At 37.3% G+C, this 20,906-nt stretch overlaps 1 protein-coding gene across 1 annotated transcript in view; it reads left to right on the top strand.

Annotated features, from left to right (window-relative positions):
- Positions 1–5,046: 5,046 nt before the first annotated feature.
- Positions 5,047–20,906, top strand: part of mcf2a (MCF.2 cell line derived transforming sequence a) — a gene marked incomplete at its 5' end in the record, with an annotated part of 38,417 nt that continues 22,557 nt past the window's right edge. Inside the window, 10 exons of the mRNA XM_079838538.1 lie at positions 5,047–5,140; positions 13,454–13,522; positions 13,681–13,795; positions 14,155–14,245; positions 17,147–17,266; positions 17,357–17,473; positions 17,555–17,704; positions 19,257–19,378; positions 19,492–19,606; positions 20,779–20,898. Of these exons, the coding sequence (XP_079694664.1) occupies positions 5,047–5,140; positions 13,454–13,522; positions 13,681–13,795; positions 14,155–14,245; positions 17,147–17,266; positions 17,357–17,473; positions 17,555–17,704; positions 19,257–19,378; positions 19,492–19,606; positions 20,779–20,898 (1,113 nt within the window). The remainder of the gene's footprint in view (positions 5,141–13,453; positions 13,523–13,680; positions 13,796–14,154; positions 14,246–17,146; positions 17,267–17,356; positions 17,474–17,554; positions 17,705–19,256; positions 19,379–19,491; positions 19,607–20,778; positions 20,899–20,906) is intronic.

Below are 20,906 nucleotides of genomic sequence, written 5' to 3'. Positions count from 1 at the left end.
TAGAAGGGGGAAATCTCCTCAACCACCACCAATGTGCAGCACCACCTGGATGATGCGACGGCAGCCGTATTGTGCCAGAACGCCCACCACACACCAGCTTATGGTGGCGAGGAGACGGAGTGATGAAGCCAATCAGTATATGGGGATGATTAGGAGGCCATAAAGGACAGAGGCCAATTTGGCCAGGATGCCGGGTTTACACCCATACTCTTTTTCCGAAGGACAGCCTAGGATTTTTTTTAAGACCACAGAGAGTCAGGACCTCGGTTTAACGTCTCATCTGAAGGACGGTGCTCTTTGACAGTATAGTGTCCCCTATGGGGTGTTAGGACCCATACAGACCCCAGGGTGAGCGCCCCCTGCTGGCCTCACTAACACATCTACCAGCAGACACCTGGTTTTTCCAGGAGGTCTACTGACCATGCTCAGCCCTGCTTTGCTTCAGTGGGAAACCAGTCTTGGGCAAAAGGGTGATCTGGCTGCTGGCAAATGATCAGAAAGAGTGCCCGAAGTGATCTCTCGCACGTATCTCTACGCCAGATTGTGTACATTGAGCTCACTTACCGGAATGGATATGGATTTGTCTGTGCATGTTTTTTTACTCTCATAGATTATGTTTCCATTCACATGCATTATACGACTGACAGACGGCAACTGTTGGAGTTTAAAATCTTCATTTGTGTTCTATTGAAGAAACAAAGACACCTACATCTTGGATGCCCTGGAGATAAGCAGATAAACATCAAATTTCCATTTTTGGGTGAACTATCCCTTTAAGTTAACAACTTTGAGTATTATGTTGCATACTGGCATTAGGTAGTAGTCTTATAGTTTGATAATTAAATACCATTAAATTCAAACAGTTCTAAAGCAGGATAAAACCTTGTATGTGGTTCATTCACTTCATGTTTTTAGAGATTAAAAGCTTAAAGAAGAATCTCTAGTTTTCATTTTTGTTGTTACTTTTACGCTACTTTTACTTTTTTAATACTCAAGTACAATTTTAATGTGGTACTATTTTACTTTTACTCAAGTATGATTCTGGCCAGATACTTTTACTTTCACTTGAGTAACATTTTTGAGTACTTTTTACACCTTTGTCAGTGACATATTTTTTTTTGTTGATTTTGATGTTTGTTTTGGATCATTGTCCTGATGGAAGATCCAATCATGGTCCATTATGAGATTTCTAGCAGAAGCGCTCCGGTTTAGATTTTTTTAAATCTGTTGTTAGAATCCATGATACCATGTATCTGAGCAAGATGTCCAGGACCTCCAGCAAAAAAATAGGCCCGCAACAGAAATGATCCAGCAGTATTTAACCATGGGCATGGGGTACTTTTTTTTTATCCCTGTTTGCACCAAATCCACCTGGTGGGTTTTTTTCTTCTTATTTTTTTCATCTGACCATAGAACCAGGTCCCTTTTTAAATTCCAGTTGTGTCTGACAACTGAATATGCTGGAGTTGGTTTTTGGATATGTAAGACCGCATGAATTCGCTCCAAGGATCGGTAGCGAACCGCTGTGAAGGCCGCACGCGTTCAGTGTCTCAGCTGGAAGAATGGATTTGATTATAATATTCTTAATCTGACTCCATTTATCATATTTGTCACATTTAGAGAATGCCAACCGGTTGTTTGGTCATCTATATTTGATAGTTAATCATACATTTAATCGTTCCGTTTTAACCCTTTGTTGTAATTATACCGTTCCACATTGGAGATAGTTAATAATTACAGATTAATTCAGAAAGGATCAAAAATGTAACAATTTATTAACAATCAAGTAAATGTAAAATGTCAATTACATAATAGACATAAATCTCTTCTAAAAGGAAACACAAATTCTAGTTATGGTTACACTTAAAATAGTTTCAAATAAATGTAAACAGAAACCGTTAGCCTCTGCCTAGAATGTTACCTGTGAGAGAGAGAGAGAGAGAGAGAGAGAGAAAAAGAGAGAGAGCTAAAGAATAGCTCTCTCCAGAGAAAGCAGAGAATCAAAAGAGAGCGAGCTACAGATGAAATCCTCTTTTATCCTCTTCCCTGATGTCACCAAATTCAAATCTAACTCTTGTAAAACTGACCAATCAGACCAAACCGTGAGACGAAAGTAACCAATCAGACAAAACTTCCCCCATTGTATCAAAGGTGCGAAAACCTTTTGGCCAGCCGGCCAGTCATTCTTTTGTCTTTCTAACTCAAACTGGCCCTTCTGATGGCGTTAAGGGGGAGGGGGTTGAGTCTATTTCAATATCTTGATCACGACGATGGCTGTAACAGCAAAGCAGATGATTTTGTTCTATTTCAAATATCTTTGATTATTTTCCACCTTACAGATAAGCAATGAGGATTTTTCTTGAAGACCTCCCAAACAACATGTGGTGATGTATGTTTTTTGGGGGGAGGGGGTCTTTCTGACCCCAAGACTCAACTAATCTCTGCAATTCTCCATCTGTGATCTTTGGAGAGTCTTTGTCCACTCAAACTCTCCTCCTCGCCATGCATTAGGACGATATTGACACATGTCCTCTTCCAGGCAGATTCATAACATCTTTAACATCTTTAGTTGATTGCCCTGATGGTGAAAATAGTAGTTTTCAATGTTTTAGCTATTTTCTTAAAGCCTTTCTTAAAGCTTTCTATTTTGTGAAATTGTGCACATCAGAACTATATTCTTTGGTTTTACTCCTTGTGATGAATGATTAAGGGAATTTGGCCTTTGCTTCTCCTCATATTTATCCTCCTGTGGAACAAGAAGTCATAGCTGGACAATGTCATGTTCCTAGTCACCCTAATGCACATTTTTTAAAATATGAAAGGGAATATACTTCAGAGATATTTGAAGGTTTCACAGACGAGGCTTAAAGGGTTAGTTCACCCAAAAAGGAAAATTCTGTAATTTATTACTCACCCTTATGCCGTTCCACACCCGTAAGACCTTCGTTCATCTTCGGAACACAAATTAAGATATGTTTGTTGAAATCCGAAGGCTCAGTGAGGCCTCCATAGAGAGCAAAGCAATTTCCACTCTCAAGATCCATTAATGTATACTAAAAACATATTTAAAGCAGTCCATGTGAGTACAGTGGTTCAATATTAATATTATAAAGCAACAAGAATATTTTTGGTGCGCCAAAAAAAACCAAATAACGACTTATGTCGTGATAACCGATTTCAAAACAATGCTTCAAGAAGCTTCGGAGCGTGTCAAACCGCAAAACTGCTGAAATCATGTGACTTTGGCACTCCGAACCACTGATTCAACTCGCTGATTCGATACGCTCCGAAGCTTCATGAAGCATTGTTTTGAAATCGGTTATCACTATATAAGTCGTTATTTTTTTATTTTTTGGCACACCAAAAATTTTCTTGCCTCACTGAGCCTTTGGATTTCAACAAACATATCTTCATTTGTGTTCCGAAGATGAACGAAGGTCTTACGGGTGTGGAACGGCATGAGGGTGAGTAATAAATTACATTATTTTCATTTTTGGGTGAACTAATCCTTTAAGCTAGTCCCAGACTAAAATGCATTTTTGAGCTGTTTTAACTGAAAGCAACTTGCACGGATATATCTTAAAATATGTCTGTGCCATTGTTTATCTCATAATGCACACCAGTAATGTTTTTTTAAGGCAAAAAAAGCTACTTAAATGCCCTAAATTAACTAAGGCCTAATCCTGGCTTAATCTAAGCCCTGTTTGTGAAACCAGGCCTAGGTGTGCCAATAATTATGGCCAACGTGTCTTGGAGAAAAGCGTTTTTAAATAAAATAAACGGTATCCAATTACAGGACCTGATGTGATGTTTTTTTGTTTTTGTTTTTTTATATAAATATAAAGTATATCTTAATAAATTATAATAATAGGGTTACTTTTTTTGTTGTGAACTTCACAACTAACTTTATATATTTAAACATTTCTACCTAAAATCCTAAAAAAATACTTGAATAAAAGTTGAAGTTCATAATAAAAAACTTTAACAATGATATAACTTTATAATACTGAATGATAAGAACTTTATTAATAATGATAACTTAAGTAAAATCTTGATAAAGTTATTGTCCATGCTATTTTTGTGGTATTGTCCTTTATTTGTCTTCAGATGTTATCTCTCCTACTCTCCAGCAATTGCAGAGGATGTGAGATATAAATATTGTAATGTCATACGCTATTTCAAACCAGCAGTCTCTCATGGACATAAGATGTGGTTGTAGAAGCATAAATAGTGTGTTCTTTGACAACAATGCCTCTTATTCACGTAGCTGTTTGTCTTTGCGCAATTTTCCCACACGTCATACTTTTCTGTATTCTGAACAATGAAACTCCTTATTCTTAGAAGAAAAAATAGTTTTGCTGTCAATAGTGATATTCAGAACAGCCTGCCTGTTTGTGTGTGTGCTTGTAAGGCTGAGAATGGGTGTAATACAGCATGCAGAGGTCCTTTACAGCAGTGAGGAAGCCACTGCCTATGAGGGAAAACCGACCAATGAGGAGGGTGGAGATCAGCAGGGGGCGGAGTCTAAACTCTACAGTGGAGAAAGTCAATGGGGAGGGAGTTGGCAGAGTGTCAATAGTCTGAGTAACAGCGATGCAGATCTGACGCACTCTAACTCGCAGGAGTTTGCAGCCGGATGGGGTGTGTGTGTGGTGTGTTTTAAGAGGACAGACTATCAGCACTGTGGACAGGAAACCCTTTTAATCCGATTCAATTTTGGGACAGGACCTCATCCTCTCTCCCCTCCCTTATGTGTGTGTGGTTTTTGCAAGCTGTTTGTATGATATTGCAGTGCTACTATCAGCTGTAGCAGGCTGTTTGCCAAACAGTAGATTTTTCCAGATACTGTTTCCTCCAGCGGTGGGTCTGTCAGTGCTGCTGGAGTTTGCGGATGCTCAAGGTGACTTGGGGAGTTCATAGGCACGGAACTGAAACCTCAGCTGGGAACTGATCTGTGGAGGTAGTGAAATGAATCCTTGGTGGAGTAGGATGTGAGGGCCTGACCGGCCCAGAGTCAAGTCACTCCTCTCCAGGAACTGCCAGGGAATGGGCTCGGCCTCTCCTCAAGAGCCCAAGAAAGACATGGAGGGCTATTACAACCTTTTGCAGGCAGGCTCGGAGCTGGAGAGCACGCTGCAACGTGAGTATATGTTTACATGTCTTTAAAAACGACCAGGTTGTCAGGATGTTCACTGCTGTTTTATGTAGTATTGTAAGGATTATGTATGCTGTTTGTTGTTTTGGCCACAACCTAGATTTGATATTTTATAATCTGATGAAATATGTGCAAGTCTCAATATTTCTGTTATGAAATGCATTGGGAATATCAGGGGTATTCTGCATGGATAAAACATTTTCTATTGAAAAGCTTAATGTTTTCATGAAATCTCAATATTAAGAGTGTTTTGATGGGCTGATACACTAAGCTTTTTTTTTTATAATTATGCAATGTGAATTTGGGCCAGTATGAGATTGAAGGATGAAAATAGAAGTTGCACTGTCCATTTTACAAATGGGGCACGTTGCGACACATGAAGTAGAACACCAGATTTATTATTATTATCCTCTGCCCTGCTCTCTGGCTCTTAATTCAGCTTTAAACCCAGAGAATGTTCTTCAGACAATGACTCAGCATCTTCATTTTTAGCCGCTGTGTCTTTACTCAGCCATCACTTAAAGGCATTTAAAGATCCAGGTCTGAATCACTCAGTTCTGTTGTGTGTTATGTAATATTTACTTTTATAATGCTTCGGATTCCTCAAAGTGATTGCAGCAGCAGGATTAGCATTGGCAGTGTGGCCGGCTCGTTGGCATCCGTCTCCATGTTGGTGTTGTTGTGAGTGTGAGTGTCACGTCTGTGTTAAAGTAATGCTGTGGAAAGGTGTTTATTCTGTTGTAATGATGCTGTGTAATACGAGACAGCAGTCCCTCTCAGGCCGAGACAGGTTCACAACAACAACAGAGCCATTGTGAACACCTGTCTAGGCTTAGGTAATATCCATGCTGGTGCATGCCCGAATCTGTTCAAAGAAAATCAGATGCTAGTGACTTTTTCTGAGTTCTGAGTTTCCTTTTTAAAGCTGAACTGTTGTGTTTCGAATGCTCTGTTGTTAATCCTCAGATTTGAACTCTCACCCCCTTCATTCCCACAGCCACATTACATTGGATCTGGCTTTAAATGTTAAGATAAGATTTAAATAATTTGTATATATTTATTATTAAAGCTTTTATTTACATTGCATGTTACAGTACATAAATGGAAATTAGCACATCCTACTCATTCATGATGCTCCCACATTTATACAAAATGGCTCCAAAATGTATTTGGACATTTAAGCCACACTTAAGAATGTCATAGATAAAAATAAGTGGAATATGCAAATTGATGTTTGAGCTTTTCTCACAACTAAATTCACTGTGTCAAGGTGATGTTTATTGAAGTCAGGTGTAGTTCATTACATTAAAGGCATAGTTGAAAATTGATAAATTCTGTCATCATTTACTCACCCTCAAGTTGTTCCAAACCGGTATACATTTCTTTGTTCTGCTGAACACAAAGGAAGATATTTTGATGAATGTTTGTAACTAAACAGTTGTGGGGAACTGTTGACTTCCATAGTATTTTTTTCCTCTCCATACTATGGAAGTCAGCGGTGCCCCACAACTCTTTGGTTACCCATATTCTTCAAAATATCTTCCTTTGTGTTCAGCAGAACAAAGAAATGTATACCGGTTTGAATACCTGAACTTGAGGGTGAGTAAATGATGACAGAATTTTCATTTTTGGGTGAACTATCCCTTTAACCTAACATTTGACAACCAATACATTTATTTTTTTGGTGTAAAGTTTTACTTGAAATATTTCCACTTGGCTTGATATGTAATACATTGACATATAAGTGTAAGTGTAACTAAAGTGTACAAATACTTTTGGGCTTAAAGGGTTAGTTCCCCCAAAAATGAAAATTCTGTTATTAATTACTTACCCTCACCCGTAAGAGCTCTGTTCATCTTCGGAACACAAATGAAGATATTTTAGTTGAAATCCGATGGCTCAGAAAGGCCTCCATTGGCACAATGCACTTTACACTCTCAAGACCCATAAAAGGTACTAAAGACATTGTTACAAAGTCCATCTCACTACAGTGGTTCTACAATAACTTTATAAAGCGACGAGAAAAGTTTTTGTGCGCAAAAAAAAAACCTAAATAACGACTTATATAGTGATGACCGATTTCAAAACACGGCATCATGAAGCTTCGAAGCGTTATGAATCAGCGGTTTGAATCGCCAAAGTCACGTGATTTCAGCATTTTGGCGGTTTGACACGCGATCCGAATCATGATTCGACTCGCTGATTCATAACGCTTTGAAGCTTCATGATGCAATGTTTTGAAATCGGTCATCACTATATAAGTCGTTATTTAGATTTTTTTGTGCACAAAAAATATTCCTCGTTGCTTTATAAAGTTATTGTAGAACCACTGTAGTGAGATGGACTTTGTAACGACGTCTTTAGTACCTTTTAAGGGTCTTGAGAGTGTACAGTGCATTGTGCCAATGGAGGCCTTTCTGAGCCATCGGATTTCAACTAAAATATCTTCATTTGTGTTCCGAAGATGAACGGAGGTTTTACGGGTGTCGAACGACATGAGGGTAAGTAATTAATGACCGAATTTTCTTTTTTGGGTGAACTAGCCCTTTAATGAATCTAAAAAACATGTTTATCTTACCACTGTCTGCGGTTTTCATGCTTTTCTAAATGTACAGTATAAAAGCTCAGGCAACTAATCCTCTTAACATTCAAGCATCTAGTAAAAATATCTACAGTGATGTTTGTGAAAAATTCAGAAATGGTTATTTTACACTGTAAAAAAATATATGATCAATAAGTTATGTCAACTTATGTTTTTACATTGCTTTAACTCACCAAAATATGTTAAGCATTCAACTTTTTTTGAGAAGTTATACAAGATTCAACTAATTTTTTAAAGTCAGTTTAATGTAATTTAAGTTCAAATTACTTAAACGTCCAAGTAGATTTTTTACAGTGTACTCATTAGGTCATTGTATTGTGCTTTGGGAACAGCACAGTTTGAATTAGCAGCCTTTCTTAAAATGCACCATTAATGCATTTAATATACTTAAGCCTTTATAAATCAAATATAAACACATCGATCACACTTTTACACTGCTTTTTTCTGAGTATATTCGAGACAAACCTGTCTCTCACCAGACAGATCACAGTCTGTGTATACTGAGTCTTAGATTTGTAAACCTATACAGGTTTGTTTAGTGAGAAGCGTTCTACATTAATCCGGATAGATCAATTTCAAAATGCTCTCTGTCCACGCTAGTGTTTTTAAGCATTTAAGCATGCATAAACCCTCATAAAAGCTCTCTGAGATGATTCAGACGGAACAAGACATAATCAAGTTATCACGCAATTCTTCTGGCAGGATCGTTTCATTTAGCAAAATATCTCACCATTCACTAATGTGTCCAAGTCGCTCTCACTTACCAATATATGTTTGGTCTAAAACGCAACTGCTTTCATGTTTTGCTGCGAGACAGCAAATGCGAGTACATTTTTGTAGTTTGCAGGACTGTGATATGAAGTGTGCAAAGTAACATAGTTTACCAACTGTGTGAAAGTGAATAGTACATAACAGGCACAATACTGGTATAAACATGACTATTGGTTCAATGTGTGTAACATGACTAAACTTATGTCATCGTTTTCCAATATATTCCTGTTTTCACAGTCCACAATACAATGCAAAAACAGCGTTTTCAAATTTATCTCACTTTGGAGAGCATTTTCAAAAAGCGGACGGAAGGCCAAAAAGGAGACAAAAAGATTTGTGGACAAGGACTAAAGGATGAACTACTATAAAGGCCCGTTCACACCAAGAACGATAACTATAAAGATAACGATAACTATATTTGCGTACACACCAACGGAGGATGTCTGTTTATACCATGCGCTGCACTTTTGTCACCTGTCGCAAAATGCGCAAGCTCTTTAAAGCAGGATGGATTCTGATTGGCTGTCAATGTTTTTAATCTTTTGTCAGCTGAAAAAAATCATTCTGAAAGTGATTCCAACGATATTGTTTCTCGTTATAGTTGTGATGTGGGCTACACAAATAACGTGTCCACATGGCTCTGGGGGGTTAATAAAGGCATTCTGAAGCGAAGTGGCGCGTTTGTGTAAGAAAAACATCCATATTTAAAACTTTATAAAGTATAGTTTCGGCCGATCGCCTTCAGTATTCTATTTATGGAATAAGTGTTGAAAGTGCCTCTGCAGTTACACTTGCTGACACTACCAGATACGTTCGTCAGACATAGCGTAAGCAATTTGAACTGCGAGAGGCACTTTCAACACTTTTTCCACTTTATAAAATTTTAAATATGGATATTTTTCTTACACAAACGCTTCGATTCGCTTCAGAAGGCCTTTATGAACCCCCCAGAGCTGTGTGGAGCACGTTATTTGACGGACAGATGCACTTTTTTATGGACTTCAAAAACAGAGCAACTATTATTGCTATTATAAAGCTTGGATTAGCCTGGACTTTTTTAATATAACTCCGATTTTATTTAGTAGAAAGTAGAATGTCATATACACATAACTTGAGGGTGAGTAAATCATGGGCTAATTTTCATTTTTGGGAGAACTATCCCTTTGTGTTGTGAACAGGCCTTTAGACATGCTCACATGGATGGAACCTTAATGTGTTTATTTTGCACAGACTGGCTGATATCTCAGTCTGGACACACCCTCAAAGGAGTGTACGTGTGGTTTCTATCTGTGTTGTTTTAGAAGGGCGATGCTGCCTAAAGTTAACAATGTCAGCCTGAAGTCACATGGAAGAGCACGATGAGCAAATACTCCAGTTATTAGTGCCTCAACAGGCTCTATGAAAAATAGGAAAATGTCTTCATATATAAATAAAATTAATTATATTCATTATTAATCTTTTCACAGACCTTAAACTCTATTTTTATTATTATAATCATGCTATTATTATTGCATTGTATATTTGCATAATATATAATAATAGGCCTACTTAATGATACATAATACATGATGAATTTGTAAATTATTGGAAGGTTGAAATATATTTAATGCTGCTTTCTAGTTTAGACCATCTTTTTTTAAATACATCTCACAAAAAATTTACTAAAAGTATGTATACACTATATTGCCGGAAGTTTTGGGATGCCTGCCTTTTACATGCACATGAACTTTAATAACATCCCATTCTTAATCCGTAAGGTTTAATATGGAGTGGGCCCACCCTTTGCAGTTATAACAGTTTCAACTCTTCTGGGAAGGCTTTCCACAAGGATTATGTTTATAGGAATTAAGTGTGTTTATAGGAATTTTTGACCATTCTTGTAGATGCGCATTTGTGAGGTCAGGCACTGGACAAGAAGGCCTGGCTCACAGTCTCCGCTCTAATTCATCCCAAAGGTGTTCTATCGGGTAGAGGTCAGGACTCTGTGTAGGCCAGTCAAGTTCCTCCACACCAAACTCGCTCATCCATGTCTTTATGGACCTTGCTTTGTGCACCGGTGCGCAGTCATGTTGGACCAGGAAGGGGCCATCCCCAAACTGTTCCCACAAAGTTGGGAACATGAAATTGTCCAAAATGTCTTGGTATGCTGAAGCATTAAGAGTTCCTTTCACAGGAACTAAGGGGCCAAGCCCAACCCCTGGGAAAAAAACCCCCACACCATAATCCCCCCTCCACCAAACTTTACACTTGGCACAATGCAATCAGGCAAGTACCGTTCTCCTGGCAACCGCCAATACGACTCATCCATTGGATTTACAGACAGAGAGTGATTGGTCACTCCAGAGAACGTCTCCGCTGCTCTAGAGTCCAGTGGCGGCGTCCTTTACACCACTGCATCCAATGCTTTGCATTGCATTTGGTGACGTAAGGCAGGCCCGGTTCCAGAATCAAGTCACTGAGGGTGCTTCTGAAATTACTGAGGGTGTTCTAGTAAAGTGCAGATAGGCTAAGCAACAGCTCCACCATAGCAGTGTACAGTGAGAAATTTATGATTATTTATTTACAAGTCATCACTTTTACCAATAATTGTCATTTCAAAAACATTTTGCTACAAATTGTCTATTAATATTAGTCTGCCTTTAGATTGCTTTAATGCGTTACTAGTATTTTAACATGTCATCTTCCTGAGAACCAGAAAAAAAAAGGTTTTGTGAATTTTTTTTCAGGTCATTACATTGTTTGGAGCATAAAAAACAAATATCTCTTTTTTTTTAAAAAAAAAGTATTCCTATGTTATATGCTATATCCTCTGCTCTGTAGAGGACACCAGAACCCATTTATTGAGAAAATTAAAAGACATGAATAGACAAACAATGGGATTTTTGGGTAATAATACTTTATTAATGGGTAATAATATTTTCATAATAGTGTCTTATATTTCATAAGAATATCCAGACTTAAAACTGTACGTTGTCAGAGAAATTCGCTACAATATGTCCTTTACAGAGGCAAAACCTCTATTCTGGGTCTCAGGAGGATATTTCTGTCTCGTGCAGAGTGGCATTTATATTTAGATGTCAATTCCTTTGCAGCATGCAATTGGCTGTCGGTCCTCTTAGCAATAATAGTTTTATTAAATTAATATTACAGACTGTAGCCTCGAAAGTGAGCCAAGATCGCTATGATCACTAAAATGCTGTTGTTTTGTCAGTTCATCGCAATCTCACAAATTCCGTTATAAAAATGAAGTTGTCAACAATAAATCTCTTACTTTGTGTCTTGACTTTGTTTGTTAATGAGAGGTTTCACAAGCCTGCTTTAACTCAGCACTGAATAGCCTAAAAACTCTTGCATTTTGAGTGGCGAGATTGTGATCGCGTTCGAGAGATCAACAACTATCTGTGATTGGCTACATTACTCACCGCTGCAAAAACACGCTGTAAATAGATACATTTGACACTCTTCAGAGCTCGGACACAAATTTGCAAATCTGAGGGTGCTTAGAATGAAGCTCTCTACGCACTGTTATTGAGCTAATCTGAAGGCCACATGAAGTTTGGAGGTCTGTAGCTATTGACATGAGCTATTGTGTGCTTCATCATGCGCTGATCCAGCTCTGTGATTTTTACAAGGCCTACCACTTTGGGGTTGAGTTGCTGTTGTTCCCATTTGCTTCCACTTTGTTATAATACCACTAACAGCTAACCATGGAATATTTAGTAGTGAGGAAATTTCACGAATGGACTTATTGCACAGGTAGCAACCTTTCACTATACCACGCTTGAATTCATTGAGCTCCTGAGAGCGACCCATTCTTTCACAAATGTTTGTAGAAGCGTCTGCATGCCTAGGTGCTTGATTTTATACACCTGTGGCCATGGAAGTGATTGGAACACCTGAATTCAATGATTTGGAGGGGTGTCCCAAAACTTTTGGAAATATACTATCTCTTGTATAAAAGAGTGCCCAAAAGTCTCAATCATTTCGATTTTGAAGTGTGTATATACTATATACAGTATTTAATGTTTTAAACCATCGAAACAAGTGTTATTAAATATTCAGTCGAGACTTACCCATTCACATTCATCTTTGCCCCAGCGACATTGTACCTGTTGGAAACTCATTAAACTTTAACGCCAGCATTCATTTTTTATTATAATAGGTTAATAGTTATATAGCAGGTTTTTTTACACATTACATTTTGTTAGCGTTCTGTCACACGCATTATGGCATTGTATATTACATATATTGTTGGCTCTTTGATGAATTGCTTTGTTCCTCTCTTGTAAGTCGCTTTGGAAAAAAGCATAAATGTATGAATACATAAATGTAATTGTGTGTTTGTTTGTTTTTTGATCAATCATGGTTATAGTATTAAATGTAGGGAGCCTTATAGCAGCCCCATAAAAAAGCTGGACTTGTAACTTGATAAAGACCTAAAACAATCAATATCCTCTACAGCGTATTGCATTTCCCCTTGCGGAATTCATTAGTTTTTGTTTGCCGCAGACACAGGAAGTGAGTTGATGGCGAAGTCACTGGAGATCAGTGTTGGTGTATGTGTAATTTGAACACATCCTCTGTTGTCAACCTCTACTTTCAGTGTATTGTAGCATGAGATGAGGCTCAGAGGAAACCGAAGTACCGTCTCAGTCCTGATGGCTCTGCGGACATGAATGCTTTAGACTCATTCCGACTTACTAATGTTGTGAAGATTACTGAGGAGTCCATTAACAGACTGTAACTTATGCATTTTACATAGCACTGTGAATTACAGCTGCACTGTGTACATATAAACACTGGGTGGTGCTGCTCATAAAATTTCACATAACTGTGACAGAGCCACACAAACTCATAGTAACATGACCTAAAGCTCGCGGCTGTGTTATTCATGTGTGTGTGGCACATCTTCATTGTCTCCTCAGAGGTCACGGTGCCTCTGAGTCTGCAGGAAGTGGCCGGCTACATTGAGAAACAAGTGGCCTATTTATCAGGTGGGGTTTTCAGTTTCTGTTTACTATCTTTTGGAGACGTAAAGTACGTAATACATGTGGACTAATGGCTTGTCTCAACATATCAGACAAACTTCATGTTTGTGCCACAGAGTTTATCCCTAGAAAGTAATAATTGCATGTGTTTATTTGAATTCCAGGGGGATGTGGTGAGGACTCTAGTGTCATCATCACTCTCCCAGAATGCTCTGCTTTCAGTGACATTCCTGAAGAAGCTCTGGCCAAAGTTCTTTCATACCTCACACTGATCCCGAGGTGTGTGTCTAATATTTACAAGTCTCTCCATCTCACTGCATTGCAGTACAGCAATAGTCCCTTATGTATTCTCTTCACACAAAGCCTTGCCAAAGCCCTTACACAAATTGAGCTGTTCAAATAAATGTATTCACTATGTGCAATGCAGAACTGTTAGAATTCTAAATATGCAGAGATCTGTGTAGTCACATTGGAGACACAATACAATCAGGACCTTAGGGTGAAAGAATATGTGTGTGTGTACAGTGTACTGATCCCATCTTACAGTGCAAACAAATGCCAGTGTACATTTTACATATTTACAATGTCATGCCAATGTTTTGTTACTGTGATACGTGATGCATTTCACATGTTTTCAGAGCACGACAACCTGGTGTAAAATTCATCATCATTTTAGACCGAAGATTAGATACTTGGACCTCAATCAAAACAGCACTGGCAAGGATAGCGGTGAGAGATTACAATGTGCTTTATCTATAATAATTTATTTATTGAAGTAAAATGGTATGAAGTGTTCTGTCATTTAGAATGATCTATCTATCTATAACACTTTACTTAAAGCCTTTATGTATAATGCATTATAGTATTCATAATGTGCATTATAATGCATTATATCTTGTAATAAATAATTGTAACCAAAGTTCAAATGCATCATAATGTTTGCAGATTCCTTGTTACATCTGAAATTGGTTGTTTGCAATTTGTTTTAGTTCATACTTTCTGAAGGTGTGTTCAATAAGTATATGTATTATAAATGTGGTTACAATTATTCATGAGACCATACAATGCATTATAAGGTGCATTAAAAGGCATAATTAGTGCATTAAAAATACTTGTATAATGCATTATACATAAAGGCTTATAGTGTTAAGTGTTCAAATGTGTTTTTAAAGATACTTTTTTTCACAATTGTTTTGACTATCAATGTGTTTTTAAGGTGCCTTTTCCTAAAAGTTCCAAATCGGTGATATTCTTAAAAAAACCAAAAAACATAATGACATTTAACACATTAGCATTTACTTAATTCAGAAAATAGTTGCAGCGTAGATGTTCAAGGCCTTTTTTTTTTTTTTTTTTGCATGAATTGCATTTTTATTGTATTTTTGAAAAGCTTAATAGAGCTAGGCAAGCAATGCATAAATAAATAAATAATTGAGCATCGTTGACCCTTGTGTCCTCTGGGGATTGAATGCATCACACGTCTGTATTCACGGTGCTGTGCTAAACTGGTCTTGTCGCTGTCCGCGGTGCTGAAGTGCATCAGCGCAGATACAGTACAGTATGTGCTTACAGTCCATTTCTCTGAGCTCTAGCCTGAATAAATAGCTAAATGCGGCAGCTCTGACTAAAATGTGCTTTTAAAAACAGCTTGCAGAACAGGGTGCGAAACCTGAGCTCACTGCGAGGCAAGGGGAATGCATGAGTTAGCACAAACCATGCGCAGGTTTTTACATGATGACGCTCTTGGGGCAAGGGAGAGGTGAGGAGACCGCAGGAGAGACGGTGCTGCCACCCTCCTGACGCTGCGGCGATGAATCCTGCAGACCGTCCACTGCGCCGGGCACCGGTCTGCTACAGCAGGATGGGCGAGGTCTTAAAACAGCCCCATAAAACATCGATAACTATGAGTGAGCGAAACCACAGGCGAGGACTTCCGAGGATCCGCCGCTCCACGGTAATGTGTCTGGAGTAGTTACGGTAAAGAGTTGGACTGAAGTTTAGATGAGCTCAATGCGGCAGCGCGAGCTCATAGCGCTACACTGCGGCGCGACGGACGCCTTTAGCTTAGTCATTCGTCCTGGTTATATGGTAGCGAAGACGTTATTTATTCATGTAGTCTGTCCGAAAATTTATTATTATGGCTATAAGCAATATCCGAGTGAATATTGTCGCAGGTAATGCTATTGTTGTTTACAAACACGTAAGGACGAATCAATGTCAAGTGGTGTCCTTTCTGTAAACTGTGCTAAGATAAACTATATCGCGATATCCTGTTTCTGTTTGCCAAAGTAATAAATAAGGCTAGTTAGACAGATTTGTTTCAAATGCTGGTCATGCCAGTCAGCTCGTGTCTTCTCTAGAATATGTGTAGTTAAGGTAGATGTCATTGAGAGCAGCTAAACAGGCTGGTGATCTTATCATGTTAACTAGTTTAAGTGTTTTAGTGTTGTCTCATCAATTTGATTGACAGCTTGTTGTTGTCTTTCCAGACTTATTGTCAGTTGTCGATGTGACTGATGTGTGCTGATGTGTCTGTAAAATCAGATTCAATTCAATGAGTAATATTTGAACTTTAGAATTTATGCTTTTTATTGAAGTTTATTTCATGTACTGTAGGTATCCCATATACAGTGCGGTCCAAAAGTCAAATCATGTGAACTTGCAAATGGTCAGATGTTCTAATAGAGAAGACAGCATTCTCGCTGTTAAAAGTACAACTTGCACAATATTACAGACAAAAAGTACAAGTTTCGCATGTTTACTTTTAACTCCAAATGGTGAAAATTACAGTTTAACCATTTATTTATTTATTGCAATGGCAGAGTTGCTGAGGCTCATTTCATAGCTAGCTTTTTCACTTACTTTTGATAACTTTATTTGGTCATGGAATTTATCGAGGTGGAAAGAATTGAAATTAATAATTGAAATAGTATTTCATCATAGTTTTAAACATGTGAAACATGTTTTAATGGATTCTCATTTTAACATTGATTCTGTTATGAAGGTAAAACAATAAAATCTAAACATTAAAGGCAATTGAAAAATGTGACCCTGGACCACAAAACCAGTCATAAGGGTTTTTTTTTTTTTTAAATTGAGGCTTATATATCACATGAAAGCTGAATAAATAAGTTTTCCAGTGACGTGTGGTGTATTACGATATTTGGCCAAGATACAACTATTTGAAAATCTGGAATCTAAGTATTGAGAAAATTGCCTTTAAAGTTGTTCAAATGAAGTCCTTAGCAATGCATATTACTACTAAAAATACAGTTTTGATATATTTACAGTGGGAAATGTACAAAATATCTTAATGGAACATGATGTTTACTTAATATCCTAATGATTTTTGGCATTAAAAAAAAATCTATAATTTTGACCCATACTGTTGGCTATTGTTGACTTATTACTGGTTTTATGGTCCAGGGTCACAAATAGTAATAATAAGTAAACAATGAATGGAGGGTAACATTTTCCATACAAGTCAGGTTTCGATAAACATGTAAACATAATTTTCAATTTTTCCTTATATCCCTCATGTTTTAAGAGTTAAGCATGGCTGTATCTGCCTCTTTAAGGTGGTCTGTCATTGTGTGTCTGCCAGGCTGATTTCATCTCTCTCTGTCTTAGGCCTCATTCCCTGGAAACCTGCACCTGGTGTTGGTGCTGAGACCGACCAGCTTCTTCCAGCGCACCGTCACAGATCTCGGCTTCCGCTTCAGTCAAGAGGACTTCATGCTCAAAATGCCTGTATGACTCATCACAACTTCAATTAATTGTCATTTTACAGTCGTTGTGAACTGCAGCGCCACCTTGACCCCACGTGTGTCTGTTATTAAGGTGGTGATGCTCAGCTCTGTCACAGATCTGCTGCGGTACATCGATGAGAACCAGCTGACCTCAGAGTTTGGAGGAACTCTTGACTACTGCCACAGCGACTGGATCGTCCTGAGAACAGTAAAGAATGATGCAATAGATATATGAACTAAATGCACAGAAATATCTTGTTAAACTAGACAGTCTCTTTGCTCATTACAGGCCATTGAGAGTTTTGCGGTTATGGTTAAAGACATTGCTCAGATGCTGCAGGCGTTTGGTACAGAGCTGGCCGAGACACAGTTATCAGAGGAGTGCAGTGCTATTGAGTTCCTCCTGCTGTCACACACAGAGAAATACAGGAGACTTAAGGTACAGCTCATTTGAGCGCTCATGTGTAGGGAATGCTCTCTTTTTTCCCTTTATGATTATTGCTGATCTTTAATGTCTGCATTAACAATATCAAAATTTTAGCCTAGCATGTACAGTATATGACCAAAGTCCCTTTCAAGGAAAGTCTGTTCACTCAGCGGCCATGTTTGCAATGCCTCCGGGCAGCTATTTCAGACATACAAGACCTACAAGACTATCTATTTGAATTGGGGAATCCTGGAATCTCAACCTGCTTGTTGAACTCACAATTAAATAACACATTTCAAATCAGCAACTAAATCTAACATTAACTGTCCCATAAATGTTGTTTCTTATGATCAAATAGCATTAAAAAAGCGTATTTTTCAGGCTAGACGAGCCAATGTGCATGTGCAGTCCTTAGCGCGAGTCTTAGGTTTCTATGGGAACCGGAGCTTCTAACAGCAGCTACAGTGATGCAATGACTTTCGCCATATTGCACGTTAAAGTTTCGCCAATTTATAAGTAATAGGAGTGAACCGTCTTTCTATATCTATAGTCTTTGAGATGACTTCAGAAGTTTGGGGTCTGTAAGATTGTCTAAAATGTTTTTGAAAGTCTTTTATACTCATCAAGGCTGCATTTATTTAATAAAAATACCTATTAAGTAAAATAGTATAATGGTATAAATCACTTTTTTCTATTTTTATATGTTTTATCATCATCATTCTAATATGCTGATTTTCTGCTCAAGAAAAATTTATTATTATCGATGTTGAAAACTGTTGGGCTGTTTAATATTTTTGTCAAAAGCTTGATATATTTTTTCTTTGAATAGAAAGTGCAAAAGAACAGCATTTATTTTGAAATTGAAATATTTTGTAACATTATAAATGTCTTTACTGTCAGTTTTTGATCAATTTGATGCATCCTTGCTGAATAAAACTATTAATGCTCAAAAAATAATCTTAATAATGACCCCAAACTTTTGAACAGTAGGGTATAAATATATATTCATTAAATAATTTCATTTTTTGTCTAGTTTATTTTAAATGGTTCTGCGGTGAAAATAATATAAATATACAAATATCTTGCACGTCTCTCAATTAATATGAGGTTAGTAGAGGGGCATGCTAAATTGTTATAAAATAATTAGTAATAGTTTAGCACGTCAGAAATTGACAAAAACCTCTAGAAATCATTTACTGGGAATTTTAGAAGTGACCTACCTTTGACAGGACAATCTATTGAACAGTCTGCAAATCTTTCTCTCACAGACTTTTTTTTGCATGAGATTAAACATGGTCTCTACCCTAACTTACAGTAGGTCCTTTGTTTATACCACTTGCTTTTGCCAAGGAATACATCAAACATATTTAATGTACCAAACCTAGGGCCTAGGGGAATAAACTATGATTAGGGTTACACAGAACTTGAGCACAAAAAGTATATTCCACTCCAGTCTGCAGTCTTGTGTTTTCCCGGCCCCTCTGGGCTCTGGCTGTTGTTTTGTTGCATGATTTTGTGATGTCAATGACAGCAGTGTTGTTGTTGTTACTATTCATGGGTGAAGGATGCCATCAGATCTGTGATGAGGGAGGGGCGGCAGCTGCTCTCTAACCTGGAGACTTCAAGGAAGGAGGGGGATGCTGACACACGCTGGGACATGACACAGGACTGGGATACGATGCAGAGGTATAGAGTTTGATCCTGAAATGATCTGCATCACAAATACACATTACATGTTGCTTTCCAAAATGATGTGAACTTTTTGAAGTTTCCTAACTTGGCTGTATGTGTTCCTGCAGGCTGCTGGCTCAGCTCACAGATATGGAGATGGCTTTTGATGGCTTCTTTGATAAGCACCACCTCAAACTGCAGCAGTATTTACAACTGCTGCGATATGAGCACAGTTTTCAGGAGGTGAATTGTTGTGAATCGTCTTGATTGTTTTAGGCATGAATCATGATCACAGTACTGATATACAACCTTGGCTCACAGACAAAAGCTTTATACAAAGCCAGTGTTGATTTGATCATGAAATGATTCATATCCACATCTTCTGGGTAATTTTAATCTGTCAAGGCAGGACTAAAATGTACATTTAATAATTTAATCCAAAGTGGCTTTTTGGCAACGTTTTTGACTAACCTTTTTTTTTTTTTAGTTTTGGCATTGTGTGTGTGTATATATATATATATATATTATACACACCATCACTGCAGCACTTTATTGCATAGGCTATATATATATATATATATATATATATATATATATATATATATATATATATATATATATATATATATATATATATATATATATATATTCATTAAATAATTTCATTTTTTTGTCTAGTTTATTTTAAATGAGTAGTTGTTACTCATTTTTTTTCACTTTACTCAAATTTTAAATTTTTAGGCCAACTAAATTCCAGGTTGGCCTACAAAAAAAAAAAAATATATATATATTTTTTTTGTAGGCCAACCTGGAATTTAGTAGACTAGTGAAAATATCTCGAGCTTGTATTCACCACCTTAATTCAGGCTTTTAACCAAAATCCCATTAAAAAAACTCATTGACTTCAGGACAATGCAACCAGAAGTGCTAAAATGCTAACTTGTTTCCAGGTTTTGGCTTATAAAATACGTCATCCCTGCTGCCCTCTTTAAACATCTTGCTAATTTTAAATAAAATGGATTAAGACTATAGTAAACAGTACATGTAAATGTGAAATAATATATTGTGAATATAATTCACAAAATCACTTTGTTCCACTGAATTCAACAGGATGCTGTATGCAACCAATGCTACATCATGCAAAAATAAATATGCTGATAGTTTTTTACTATAATAGTTATAATAGTAAAACTAAATTGTATTGGTTATTTAGTTACAAATGATGTAATGTTACCCTGCTTTTCAGTTCTTTTCTACACCCCTGCAACAAACACAAGCAATTTATCTTTCAAGATCCACAAAATATTAGCAGTACTGCATTATCTAATTTCAAGTAAAATTAAAGAAAAGAGATATTGATAATTTTGTCAATGAAAGTATTTGAACTACTTTTCCTAATATTCTCTTTCTGTCAGATGGAGTGCTCTTTAGAGAAATTAAGAGCACAGGAAAGGAAGATAATCGTCACAGGAGAATCCCTGGCCCAAACAGAGCAGACCGTCAGAGAGTTGAACAATCTGGAAAAACGTGCGCAGGTAGCTGC

This window comes from Gobio gobio, assembly GCF_949357685.1.
Source record: "Gobio gobio genome assembly, chromosome: 16".
Classification (NCBI taxonomy): Eukaryota; Metazoa; Chordata; class Actinopteri; order Cypriniformes; family Gobionidae; genus Gobio; species Gobio gobio.
This window is presented reverse-complemented; position numbering and strand designations above follow the sequence as displayed.